General features: G+C 34.9%; 1 protein-coding gene across 1 annotated transcript; it reads right to left on the reverse strand.

The window, feature by feature from the left end:
- Nucleotides 1–2,012: 2,012 nt before the first annotated feature.
- LOC111388104 lies at nt 2,013–3,713 on the reverse strand. The gene is made up of 2 exons (XM_023012765.1): nt 2,570–3,713; nt 2,013–2,338 (listed from the first exon to the last, which is right to left on the reverse strand). The coding sequence occupies exons 1-2, from the start codon at nt 3,711–3,713 to the stop codon at nt 2,013–2,015; spliced, it is 1,470 nt and encodes a 489-aa protein (XP_022868533.1).
- Nucleotides 3,714–14,105: the final 10,392 nt, after the last annotated feature.

Genomic DNA, 14,105 nt, shown 5'->3' on the forward strand with positions numbered 1-14,105 from the left:
TCGTGAGAGATGGTCTGCAACGACATTCTCACTGCCTTTCTTATCCCGAATCTCTACATCAAATTCCTGTAGTAGTAGTATCCATCGAATTAGGCATGGCTTGGCATCCTTCTTTTGAAAGAGGTAACGGATTGCAGCATGATCCGTGTAAATTATCACTTTGGTTCCAATAAGGTAAGATCTGAATTTGTCAAATGCAAACACTACTGCTAGCATTTCCTTCTCTGTTGTTGTGTAATTTAGTTGAGCTCCATTAAGAGTTTTGCTGGCATAGTGGATTGCTCGAAAAATCGTATCATGCATTTGTCCTAAAACTGCTCCTACTGCATAATCACTAGCATCACACATAACCTCAAATGGCTGATCCCAATCTGGTACTACCATCACTGGAGCAGTGACTAATTTTGCCTTTATGGTTTCAAAAGCCCGTAAGCAGTCTTCATCAAATACGAACGTTGTGTCCTTCTCCAAAAGGTTACATAGGGGTTTTGCCACTTTTGAGAAGTCTTTGATGAATCTCCTGTAGAATCCAGCATGCCCTAAGAAACTTCGAATGCCTTTGACATTGGTGGGTTGTGGTAGCTTTTCAATTGTATCAATTTTTGCTCTGTCCACTTCCAACCTCCTCGCCGAAACATGATGGCCTAGCACAATACCTTCTTGTACCATGAAGTGGCACTTTTCCCAGTTGAGAACTAAATTCCTTTCCTCACAGCGTTGCAGCACTAAGGAGAGATTATGAAGGCAGTTATTAGAAGAAGTACTGAACAGCGAGAAGTCATCCATAAATACCTCCATGATGTCTTCAACCATGTCTGCAAAGATTGCATCATGCATCTTTGAAAAGTGGCTGGTGCATTGCATAACCCGAATGGCATCCGTCTGTAGGCAAAAGTTCCATATGGACAGGTGAAGGTTGTCTTTTCCTGGTCTTCTGGTACTATAGCAATCTGGTTGTAGCCCGAATATCCATCAAGAAAGCAATAGTGAGTGTAGCCAGCTAATCTGTCCAACATTTGATCAATGAACGACAGTGGGAAATGGTCCTTTCTAGTTGCCTTGTTCAGTTTCCTGTAATCAATGCACACCCTCCAGCCAGTTACCGTTCTTGTCGGAATTAGCTCATTGTTGTCGTTCTTAACTACTGTCATCCCTCCTTTCTTTGGTACCACTTGCACTGGGCTGACCCATTCACTGTCTGAAATGGCAAAAATGATTCCTGCCTTCAGTAGCATTAGAATCTCTACTCAAACCACTTCTTTCATTGCTGGGTTTAACCTTCTTTGATGTTCGATGGATGGCTTGTAAGACTCTTCCATGAGGATTTTGTGCATGCAGATTGTAGGACTTATCCTCTTGATGTCAGCTATTGACCATCCCAAAGCGGCCTTATGATCCCTCAACACTTTCAATAATCTATCCTCTTCGTCTCTGGTGAGTGATGAAGAAATAATTACTGGAAATGCAGACTTATCCCCCAAGAATGCATAGCGAAGGTGATCTGGTAGTTGCTTCAGTTCAATCTTACTGCTTTCATTGCTTTCTTTGTCATCTGCTTCCTCTGACTGTTGAATATCCTCACATTGTGATGGGTTTTCCACAACTGATGTAGATTCAAGAGCCAATATGTAATCAACCAAATCCTTGCTCCCGATGTACTCTCCAAAAGTGCTGATATCATCCTTTGTTGTACTAAACATCATACATTGCTCGAGAGGATCTTCAATACATAATTTCTCATCTTTCACAGTAGAATCAATGAAGTCAATCATGTGGCAAGTGTCATTGTCATCTAAGTACTTCATTGCTTGGTAAATGTTGAACCTCACCTCTTCTTCATTCACTCTCAATGTCAATTGTCCCCCTTGTACATCAATTAAAGCCCTTCCAGTTGCTAAAAATGGTCTGCCTAAAATCAGTGGAATTTCCTGATCTTCTTCCATATCCAATACCACAAAATCAGCTGGGAAGACGAATTTGTCGACCTTTACCAACACGTCTTCAATAATTCCTCATGGGTAGGTGAGGGACCTATCAGCTAGTTGTAAAGTCACTGTTGTTGGTTTGACCTCCCCGAGGCCTAACTTCTTGAATACTGATAACGGCATTAAATTGATGCTTGCTCCTAGATCACAAAGGGCCTTTTCAAAGGAAGAGCTTCCAATGGTGCACGGAATAGTGAAGCTGCCCGGATCTTTTCTCTTCTGAGGAAGTTTCTTTTGAAGAATAGCGCTGCATTCCTCTGTCAATTTTACTGTTTCATATTCCTCCAATTTTCGCTTCTTTGACATCACTTCCTTCATAAACTTTGCGTAATTTGGCATTTGTTCCAAAGCATCTGCAAAAGGAATATTAATATGAATTTTCTTAAAGATTTCTAAAAATTTAGCAAATTGATTATCAAATTTTTTCTTTTGAAAACACTGTGGAAAAGGAAGTGGTGGTGTGAGAATTGGTGGGTTGTCAAGGAAGGATATGGAATAAGGTTTGTGAGCCTTATTTGTTCCTTTGGCCTACTTTTCTTGTTCTTCTACTACTTGTTCTTTCTCCTTATTAGGTGTGGGGTTACTGTCTTCAGTGAGTTCACTTTCTCCAGTTTGCTTGCCACTCCTTAATATAACAGCTTTACAGTGCTCCTTTGGATTGATCTCTATATCACTTGGAAATTTTCCTTTTTGCTGAGACTTCATTGAGGTAGCCAATTGGCTAATTTGCACTTCAAGATTCTTCATTGTGGCTCCCATGTTGGACACATGTGTTTCAATATTATCCAAACGTGATTCATCTTTGTTGAAGCGTGATCTTGTCTCAGAAATAAATGTCCCAAGTATGTCTTCCAATGGTAGTTTCCCATCAGAATTCTGAGTGTTGAATCCCGATGGAGGTTGAAGTGTATTTCTATTGTTGCCATATGACAAGTTCTCGTGATTTCTCAACCCTGGATGATAGTGATTAGCTTGGTAGCTTTCTCTTTGATTGTAGTTTCTACGGTTGACATATTGGGCCTGTTCGTTAGCAACCTCTGTCTCTTGGTGTGAAGAAGAAGTACTCATGACTGAATCTACCTTCTGTTGATTTCCTTGAGTGGTAAGCGTGACTATCTGATTTGTGAGTGATGAAACCTGAGCTGCTAGTGCGGTGATGGGATCCACTTCATGAAGTCCTGCTACTTTCTTAACACCCGATCTCTCACTTGGCCATTGGTAACTGTTAGTGGCTATGTCATCCAATAAAGCATATGCAGCCTCTGCTGTTTTAGCCATTAAAATGCCTCCCGCAACTACATCTACCATAGTCCTTGTCTGCCCATTTAGCCCATTATAAAATATCTCAATTTGCACCCATTTCTGGAACCCATATTGAGGACATCTCCTAAGCAAGTCTTTAAATCTTTCCCAGGCTTCATAGAATGGCTCGAAGTCGAGTTGTTTGAATTGGCTAATTTCACCGCGAAGTTGAGCTGATTTAGAAGGTGGAAAGTACTTGGTAAGGAATTTTTGAGGCAAATCATCCCAAGTTGTAATTGAGTCATATGGTAGTGATTGGAACCAAGCCTTTGCTTTATCCCTTAAAGAGAATGAGAATAGGCGGAGTCTAATTGCATCTTCAGTAACCCCATTCATCTTCACCGTGTCACAAATTTCCAAAAAGGATCCAAGATGAGCATTTGGGTCTTCTACTGCAACACCCCCAAACTGATTTTGCTGTACCATGTGTATCAACCCTGGCTTCAATTCGAAATTGTTTGCAGTAATTGCTGGGCGTACGATGCTGGAATAGTTGTCTTTGACAACCGGCCTTATGTAGTCCCGAATAGCCCTTTGTTGGTTATCCTCATTGGCTGCTCTAACATCCTATTCTGCCATTGCTTCCCGTTCGTTTCTTTGTATGCCTCTGAGAATGCGAAATGTGCGTTCTGGTTCAGGATCAACAGGTAGTAGATCTAGATTTCTCGCCCTTCGCATAAACAGCTGAAAATAATCAAAAGGAAACTTTTAAAGATAGACACAAAAGGAGTGAAATAAAAATAACGGTAAAAAAAATATATAAATCTAGAGTAAAATGAACGCCGATTGGTAATAATATCAATTGAATTCGAATGAATCAATCCCCGGCAACGGCGCCAAAAACTTGCCACGCGTTTTATATAACGTGATTTTTACCGCAAGCACAGTGTCAAGTTTTGTAGTATATTAAAGAATTAAAAAGTGTCGAACCCACAGGGATTGATATTCGACTTCCACTGAGTACTATAATTGTGTCCGCATTTACTTTATCTAGACAATCGAGTGCTAAATTAATATTTGAATACTAAATTAACGTCAATGAATTAAATAGTGTAATAAAAGTGAGGCAATTTCTAAAGATTAACTCAATTTTACGTAATGTCTAGGGAGTGATTTCACCATATTCTCGACATAATTCTCAATCCCTATAGATATTTCTATCAAATATTTCCCAAATTCATAGGCAAGAATCCTAAATTAATTCTATTTCCCCCTCTCGAGCGTCAAATAGAACATATCTCTATATTTTAACCCCAATCTCTCTATTCCGAATTAAATATATAAAGATTATCACGTACTTGGTTCTTGTTTTACCCTCAAAGATTCGTACTTTCTCTCGAAGCCTACAAACCTAGGTTATATTGTTCTTAGATCACGCCTAAATTTCCCTCTCTCGAGCGTCAAATTTAGAACATCAATTCATTCAATTGGTGATCAGGCAAAAGAAAGCATTAAGCAAGAACGATATAAATTCAATTCTGAAAAATTAAATAGAAATACTATAAAGAAATTGAATCATGTCTCAAATAGGTTACATCAAACCCTAGATTTAATAACTTAGTTCATGATTGAAAAGAAGAACATGATAAAACACAAATTAAATTTCATGAAGAAGAGAAAGATAAGAAAAAACTCAGGTTGTTGCTCTATTTCTCAATCTTGTGGCTTGATTCTCAGTTTTTTTCTTCTTCTTCTCCAAAATCGGTTAGATCTTCTCTCAATTAGTGTATATCCTTGCCTCCTTTCTTCAGCCGTCCAACCCCCTCTCTTGTTCTTCAGCTGGGTATTTATATTTTCTAAGGGTCTTCAAGGGTTAGGGTGTGATTTTTGGGCCAAAAAAATACTTAAAAACCCGGATTTTGATGTTTTGGAAATGGGCGCCATGGCGCCTAGGTCTGGCGCCGTGGCGCCCATGTTTCTGCTTCTTTTTTTTTCTTCCTTGGGCGCTATGGCGCCCAGGTTTCTACTGGAATTGTCTCCTGGCGCCCCTTTTTCGGCGCCGTGGCGCTAATGCCACTGCTTTAATCCTCTTCTCTTTGTTTTTCCAAGCCTATTTCCCACTCCAATCTTATTCAATACTTGCTTATTCATGTTCCATTTCATTGATCATCATTTTTGCTCATCACCGGCTCCCAATAGTGATATTTTCTTGAGAATTGTCCAAACTGCAAAACAACACTAACACACACATCAAAACGTTCAAAAATGCTCAAGAACACATCAAAAAACTCGATTTAGAAGCTTTAGTTTAATGAGTGAATTACACTCATCAGATATTTTATAACGTTGAAAAAAAATAATTTTCAATTTGATTAGATAATTCTCTTAGCATTAGGGGAGAGGAATTAAGAAGTTAAAAATAATGTATAATGCATCTTCATCTAAATCCCCGCAAAATATTGTTTAAACTAGAAGTTCGAATGATAATTTATTTAGATGCATTTACTGATCAAAGAGATAAATACCAATATTAAATGCTCCAATACAAATTGATATTCTGTGAGGACAATTTATTAGCATTATATTTGATATATTTATCGCACACTTGAAGTGTGATGATGTTTGATTCTAATACAAAAATCTTCAAATGAAAATGGAGCAATTAGCTAAGATGGATTAATTAAGGAGGCATATACTTTTGATGAGTATTTAGATATAATAGATTATAAAACCTAAGTAGAGGTTCGGGTGTCTAATATATTTAAATAAGTTATGTCATTATAGGAAAAGAAATAGAATCGAACAAGAAAAGAAAAAAGTTGTCAACAACATTTTTACACATGATGTACTACATCATTTTATGAATAGCGAGGAATCGTAATAAATGCATCAAAATATGTTGAATAAAATAATTTGGACGCATGTGGTATAATCACTTTAGCGAATATTTGTTGAATGAATGCCATAAAATTGACGATGTCCACCCATATTTTTTAGAAAGAAAATAAATATTGGATTTACAATTGTAGTAGTTTATGTTGATGATTTAAATTTAATTGGAACTCTTAAAGAGCTCAACAACATTGCTGATTATTTGAAAAATGAATTTGAGATGAAGCATTTGGGAAAAATCAAATTTTGTCTCGGATTGTAGATTGAATATTTAGCAGATGGATTATTTGTTCATCAATTTATATATACAGAAAAAGTTTTAAAATGTTTTTATATGGATAATGCATATCCATTGGCATCACCTGCGGTTGTTCAATTACTTGATGGGAAAAAATGATCCATTTCATTTACTTGAAGATAAATGTTCTTGGTGATAAAGTATCATATCTTAGTGCAATTGTAGCATTACCTTATCTTGCAAATTTCACTTGGCCCGACATAACTTTTTCTATAAATCTCATTACAAGATATAATTCTACACCAACTCAAAGATATTGGAATGGTGTTAAAAATATTTTTTATTACCTAAAGTGCTCTATTAAATTGGGATTATTTTATTCAAAAAAATCGAGATTTACTTTAGTGGGAATGCAAATGTAGGTTATCTATCTGACCTACATAAAACTAAATCACAAACAGAATATATGTTTGCACGTGGAGGAACAACTATATTATGAATATTTGTGAAGCAATCCTTGACAGCAACATCCTGAAATCATTCTGAAACTATTGCAATTTATGAAGCAGGTTGATAATGTGTATAGCTGAGAAACATGACCCATCATATTCAAGCATCATGTAGTTAAACTCCAACAAAAGATAGGCCAACAATTTTGTATGAAGACAATACAGCTTATTTTGCACAACTCAGAGGAGGCTATATCAAAGGTGACAGGATGAAGCATTTCTCCAAAATTCTTTAATGAGCTTAAAAAGAATGGTGACATCAATATCCAACAAATTCCCTCAAGTGACAATATAACCTATTTATTCACAAAAGTATTACCAACATCTACATTCAAAAAATTAGTTCACAAGATTGGAATGTGTCGACTCAAAAATTTTCAGTGATTAACATCATGGGGAGTAGATGTACTTTTTTTCCTTCTCTTAGATTTTATCCCACTGAATTTTCTAGCAAGGTTTTAATGAGACGTTATTTATTTTTAATACTCTAAAATAACTGTACTCTTTTTTCTTCATTTGATTTTTTTTCCATTAGATTTTTATCAAATAAGGTTTTAACGAGGCAGATATTTTGTAATGTGTCATTCAAGAAGGAGTTTGTAAAAGGTAATTTTTATTAGGGTTTATATGTGAATGACAATTGTACCTCTGCAGCTCTGAAAATTATTACTGATGTATCGCTAATTCTGCCCTATAAATACAGGACTTTGGTTCTTAATAAAACACACCAAAGTATATTGACTTCTCTCTATTTTCTTCTCTTTTTTTCTCTTTTCATAACATTCCCATATTTTATTACTTATTTTCTTTTTATATTTTTGCTGTATCAAAACAAGAAGAAATTGTCTAGTAGCATTTAAAGTACATATTTTATCTCAGTATCTTTCCTTTGGTTGAAACGTATTTGAACGTTTTAAGGTAGGATAACAACGTACAGATGGTTTTGTCCCATTTAATTTTTGTTATTTCATATTGATATTTTGTAAATGATATGTATGGCCATTCGGTACAAAAGATATAATATAATATGAGCTCTTACCGATTATAAAGATATGATATGATGGTACAATTTATTTTGATATATGAATGATAAATGTTATTCGGAATTGTATTAGTATTCATATCCTATTGAGTATTTCTCATACTCACCCCTTTTTCCCTACTCACGGGTTAGTTCAGATCGTGTCGGAGCGTGACGGTTCAATTGGCGATTGTACCACATTTGCTAGATGAAAATCTACGTAACTTTTTTTCTGTTTAATTGAAAAAAAACATTTATTTGTAGTTAAATTTTTGTACATGTATTTTTGTATGTGGATATGTTTAGATTGCACTCTTGATTGGAATTTTGAATATAATTGTTTGATGTAGTGGTGTAAATGCCCTTTGCTCATTTTCGTATAAAAAAATTACTGTTTAATTAGCTGGTAAACACATTAAAATACAATTATCTACTTCTAGTAAATTGGATTTTAAAGAATGTAGGAGTTAGTAGTTAAAATTGGTGTATCATATAAAATATGTTGATGAAAATAAAATTGACCATTTTTAATGGAACTTTTGGGTAATGACTTAAATTATAAAATTTTGGTCGTTACAGTTTGGTATCAAAGTCTAATATAAAAAAAAATTGTTTTATTAGATTCTTTTTCTTTTCTCACTACAATAACAGTCAAGTGCGTGCTATAATTATGTAAAATCTTAGTTGTCACATCTTGTATCTTGTGCATTAACACTAAGTTGTTAAAAAAACATATAAAGTAAAGTACATGCTAGGAAAAATATGACAACAATATTGATAAATTAAAGTCTACATTCAACAGTGCTACAACAAATAATTTTACACTCGTGTATTGTTCTATGCTATAAAACCTTTATTACGTTGGCAAAAAAAAATGAATGCATAAAATATTTTCAATCATGTCTTCAATCCTAATATAGTTCTTTTTAAATTTTGGAATTCAAAAAATTGTCCTTAGTTGTTCATATATATATGTGGTAGGAATATTCTTCATACAGTAATTGTTTATGTCGCTTCGTATATTTTTAAAAATGAATGAAAGTTATATTGTTAGGAATTTCATTCATTTGACCTTGTGTGAAATTCTGTTGAAGTTTAGATATGACTTTACATATGTACACAAATGGAAGTTGAAAACTATTAAGTTAAACGTGGTTATATGTGATTAATTTGGTTTCTTAAAGCTAGCATAAGATGAAAGGATTATCGGTACACAACCACCAATCCACCACCCTCCAACAGCCCTAAGGTATGTAATTGGGGAAGAAATGAAGGATTAAATTCTAAACTTTAACTTTACGTCTTGTATTGCCTACTTTTAAGTTTTATGACATGTAAAAATTTTCCTTGCTGATGTTTGATATATAAAGTAAAGCTTGATTTTATTCCTTATGTAAACGTATACTCGAATATGAAATACGCTATGTCACCGTTACAAGAACTTAAGCATAATATGTTAGGCGTGATACTGGTTTGTGACGGGTGACTTACTATTAAATTCCTTTAGGAAATGGTACCACCTATCTACAGATTTTAAAGCGCGACTTATAGTGCAAGTAGTACAAGAGTTGAGCTAACAAAATCAAGTGTCTTTACTACAAAATGCATCTCCAGTTGTCCCTGGAACTCTCTTAGTGGTTGAGCAATTTCGTAGGTACAAGCCTCCTACTTTCGAAGGTGATTCTGACCTACTGGCTGTTGAAAAGTGGATTAGAGGTCAGGAGTGCATTTTTTGACACATTGCTTGTATGGAAGCATAGAAGGTACTATGCATAGAATTCATGTTTATTGCAGCAGCCAGTTACTAGTGAGAATCTGTTTTACGCAATAGAACTGATGAGCAACAATGTAACTTGACTTGGGAGCAATTTAAGGATGAGATGATGGCAAAGTATTTTCCATAGGTTTTAAGAGACTTCAAGGAATTAGAGTTTCTACAACTTAGATAAAGGAATATGTTGCTTACTAATTACGAAAGACAGTTTGAGTAGCTCTCAAGGTATGCCTTGTACTTGGTAGATAAATAAGTTAAGAAGATCAGGAGAGTCAAAAATAGATTATGCTCGAAAATCGGCATGATCATTATGTCCCATCATTTCACTTCATATCGTGAAATTTGGAAAGAGCTCATGTAATTTCATATCAAAGGATTGCTTTTGGATAGTATGCCTAATCGAGCAACGAGTCGTTGGAAAAAAGAAAGTTGAGCGATCGAACCAAGAATAGACGTAACTGGCATAATAAAAGACCAAGCACAGGAGTTCATATCGGTAGGATGAGTGGGAGTATTACACCTCGTCCTTAGTATAACAAACTCTACAGAGGTAAGTCCTTATTTAGGAAGAACATGTGTTCTCGGTGCAGTAATCTGGGATATATTGCTTTGCACTGTACAGAGCCTCCATGAAAGAAAGATGATGACCAAGATAAGAACCCAATGGGAAAGACCCGAGTTTTTGCACTAAATAAGCAAGAGGCTGAGTAGGATCCAAACATGATAGTAAGTATTTTATTATTTTCCAATGTATCGGCTGTTCTTTTTTACCTAGGACTACATATTCTTTTATCTTTGCATCCTCTGTCGCTAAGTCTAACATTATATGTGTGAAAACAGGTATTTTAGTATTATCTGATGTACCCATCTATGTTTTTTTTTTTTTACTTTGGGACTACACATTCTTTTATCTTTACTTCTTTCATTGCTAAGTCCAACATTACATGTATGAAAATGGACAATGCTTTAGAGGTTAGTATTCTCCCAGGAAGAACTCTTTGCACAAATCAAATGACCAAGGCTATAAAGTTAGAAATTGACGAAAAGATATTGCTGGCGGAATTATACCTTTTAGAGATGAAGACTTCAATGTTATTTTAGGCATGGACTAGTTGGGATACAATCATGTGATCATTCGATGTCACGAAAAAGAATTGTTACTTCATCGGCAGGGAGAGTAAGAGTTCCATTTCTTTGTAACAAGGTTAGAGTCTCCACCTCAACTTATATCGGCTTTTCAAGTGGAGAAGATGCTGAGAAAGGAGTCATGTCAGGGATTCCTATTAATATTAGCAGGTCCAAACATACAGATTCAACCATTAAGGATATTAACGTCGTGTGAAAATGTATTTCTAGAAGATCTAACAGGCATTTCTCAAGATGAACTTGTAGAGTTTGTAATTGGCTTGGTCCTCGGAGCAGCACTAGTATCTAAGGCCCCCTACCAAATGGTACTGAAAGAACTCCAAGAATTGAAATTATAGTTGGTGGAGTTGCTAGAGAAAGGTTTCATTCGACTGAATATATCTCCTTGGGCGCTACATCACTTTTTATGATAAATAATGATGACAGTATTCGAATGTGCATTGACTATAAAAAAGTGAACCATCTCTGACTATCAAAAAATGATACAAGCTACCAAGAATAGAAAATTTATTTGACCAATTAATGGGTGCAACGGCATTTTGGAAGATTGACTTGAAAAGGTCAAGGCAACGATATAACAAAAACTGCATTCAAGACTCGTTATGGTTATTATGAATTCATTGTCATGCCTTTTGGTTTGACAAATGCTCTAGCTATATTTATAGATCTCATGAACTGAGCTTTCCATCAATACTTAGACCGGTTTGTCATAATAATTATTGACGACATATTTGTGTACTCTAAAGATAAGAAGTAGCATGAAGAACAATTCCGAGTAATATCGAAACTTTGAAGAAGGAGAAATTATATGCGAAATTCAAGAAGTGAAAATTTTGGCTCGATCGAGTGGGTTTTCTTGGTTATATGTTTATCGCTCAGGGTATTGAGGTAGACCCAGCTAAAGTGAAAGTAGTAACAAATTGGCTTAGACCAACCAGTGTGGGTGAAGTTCGAAGTTTCTTGAGATTAGTTGGTTGTTACATAAAATTTATTGAGGGTTTCTCAAAATAGCCGGAACAATAATTCAGTTGACTAAAAAGGGTGTGAAGTTTCAATGGACGGAAAAGTGTGATTTTTTTTTTCAAGAACTCAAGCAAAGATTAGTCTTGGCTCCTGTATTGATAAAACCTGAAGGTTCAAATGGGTTTGTAATTTATAGTGATTTCTCCAAGCAAGGTTTGGGCTGTGTTTTGATGTAATATGGAAAAGTTGTTGGTTATGCCTTGAGACAGTTGAAACAGTATGAACAAAACTAGCCCACGTACGATTTGGAGCTTACAGCTGTAGTTCACACTTCAAAAATATGGCATCACTATCTTTACAGTGGAAAGTGTGAAATCTGTATAGATCACAAGAGTCAAATATTTCTTCACATGGAAGGAACTGAATATGAGACAGAGGAGATGGTTGAAGTTAGAAGACAGGATCACAATTAGCAATTTTATGCACGATGCAGGAAAATTTGATAAAGGACTTTGAGAAAACTAAGATTGGAAGTCATCACACATCGGCTTAGACCACAACGAGTATAAAAGTGTTTATGATACAACCTATGCTTTGGAATCAAATCAAGGAAGCATAGGATAAGGATCCATTTCTACAGAAGATAAAGGTTGAGGTGGGGACAAACAAACGTATAGAATTTGAGGTATTTGTAGATAAAAACATTGACTTATAAAGAAAGATTGTGTATACCTAAGGATTAAAGTATAAAAAATGAAATATTGGAAGATGCTCACTCCACCCTTTATGTTACACATTTAGGTAGTACAAAAATGTATCGAGACCTTCAAGATACACTTTGGTGGAGAAACATGAAGAGAGGAATTGGTTATTAATTATCGATTAATTATCGAAGAAAGGCCGATTACTCGATCGCAAGCAAAGTGGGTCAAAGAAGCAATGAGATTGCTTATTCAAGCTACAATCGACGAAACATTGATCACAACGAGCAAATCAACTAGTTTTATATTGGGGTTAAAGGAAGAAACAAGCTGTTTCAATTTAATTTAAGCAACAACAGATGGAGAGCCTGAAGTTTCCAATAGTTAAAATAGGCTTGCGATCTCATGCCTATTTATTGAGACAAAGGAACTGGAATCAACTTGGTCTATGCAACAGCATCTGAAGATACTATGCGACCGCATAGTTGTTCCCGACACCAAAATTTTCCTTTATTGTGAAAGTTTCCTAGTTTTGTTAAAACACTATTTTTTCTTTTTTTTTAGTATTCTTTTCCATTTTAACTATTTTTTTAGGGTTTAGTATACATAGATTTTATCCCATTCATTGTAAACAACTTAGTCATTATTGAGAGATTAATAGAGGCAATTTTGCTTTCGATTCCTTTGTTCTTCATTGAGCAATTTACATAACTTATCAAGATTAATTCTTGTGGTGTTCAAACAACCAGGCAAGATTCACAAATCTTGTGATCAAGAGGTCAATACATCGTAGGCAATTGGTTGATTGGTTGTATCATTATTTCCGGGTCAAATCCAGAATTTTGATTTATTTGACTTTCTTGGGCTCGGTTCAATCTCTTGTGTGTTTCACAGCTTCAATTATTACATGGGTTCGGATCACAAAGTCTATTTTGTTTGAGAACAAACAATTGTTCAAGTTTTTAGGTGTTTGATAAGTGTATTTTATACACTTATTTAGATCGTTAAATATGACTAATTATAGTCAATTTGATTACTTATGGCTTAATTAGATGTTAATTTTGTTTGTTGGGTAAAACTTGAGGCAAATTGGGTGAATTGGAAGAAAGAAGCAAAAAATGGGCGAAAAAGAAAGAAATACAAAGTTCAGGAGCAATTGCAAATATCAAATAGTTGATTTGGACCACAAAATAGTAATTGAAGATCGATAGGAGTCAATTGGATGCAATTAGAAGTGAAACATGAGCAAAGTATGTATGTATATATATATATAATATATATATATTAAATAGCAAACATTTGAATTGGAAAAATTTTACATTAGAAGAATTGTAATTCTTTGAGTTATCTTCCAATGTACTTCGAATCATTCCAATCAAATATTAAAAGAGATAGTTATGACCAAAATATTGACTGCTACACAGAGACATAATCATGCGTGCGCGAAGACAATTTTCCTTAGTTGATTGAAACTCTTTCGGAGCCAATTTGGACGTATTTTTGACCTAATTTTACCTTATATATTACAAGACATGGGTAACCATGGGAGGAACTATCTTCTCTCTTCATATGCAATAATATCAACAAATTCATCAAAAATAAAGGGCCAATTCACCACCTTTGAGAGAGAATAT

The sequence above is a fragment of the Olea europaea genome, unplaced genomic scaffold (genome assembly GCF_002742605.1).
Source record: "Olea europaea var. sylvestris unplaced genomic scaffold, O_europaea_v1 scaffold454, whole genome shotgun sequence".
In the NCBI taxonomy this organism is placed as follows: Eukaryota; Viridiplantae; Streptophyta; class Magnoliopsida; order Lamiales; family Oleaceae; genus Olea; species Olea europaea.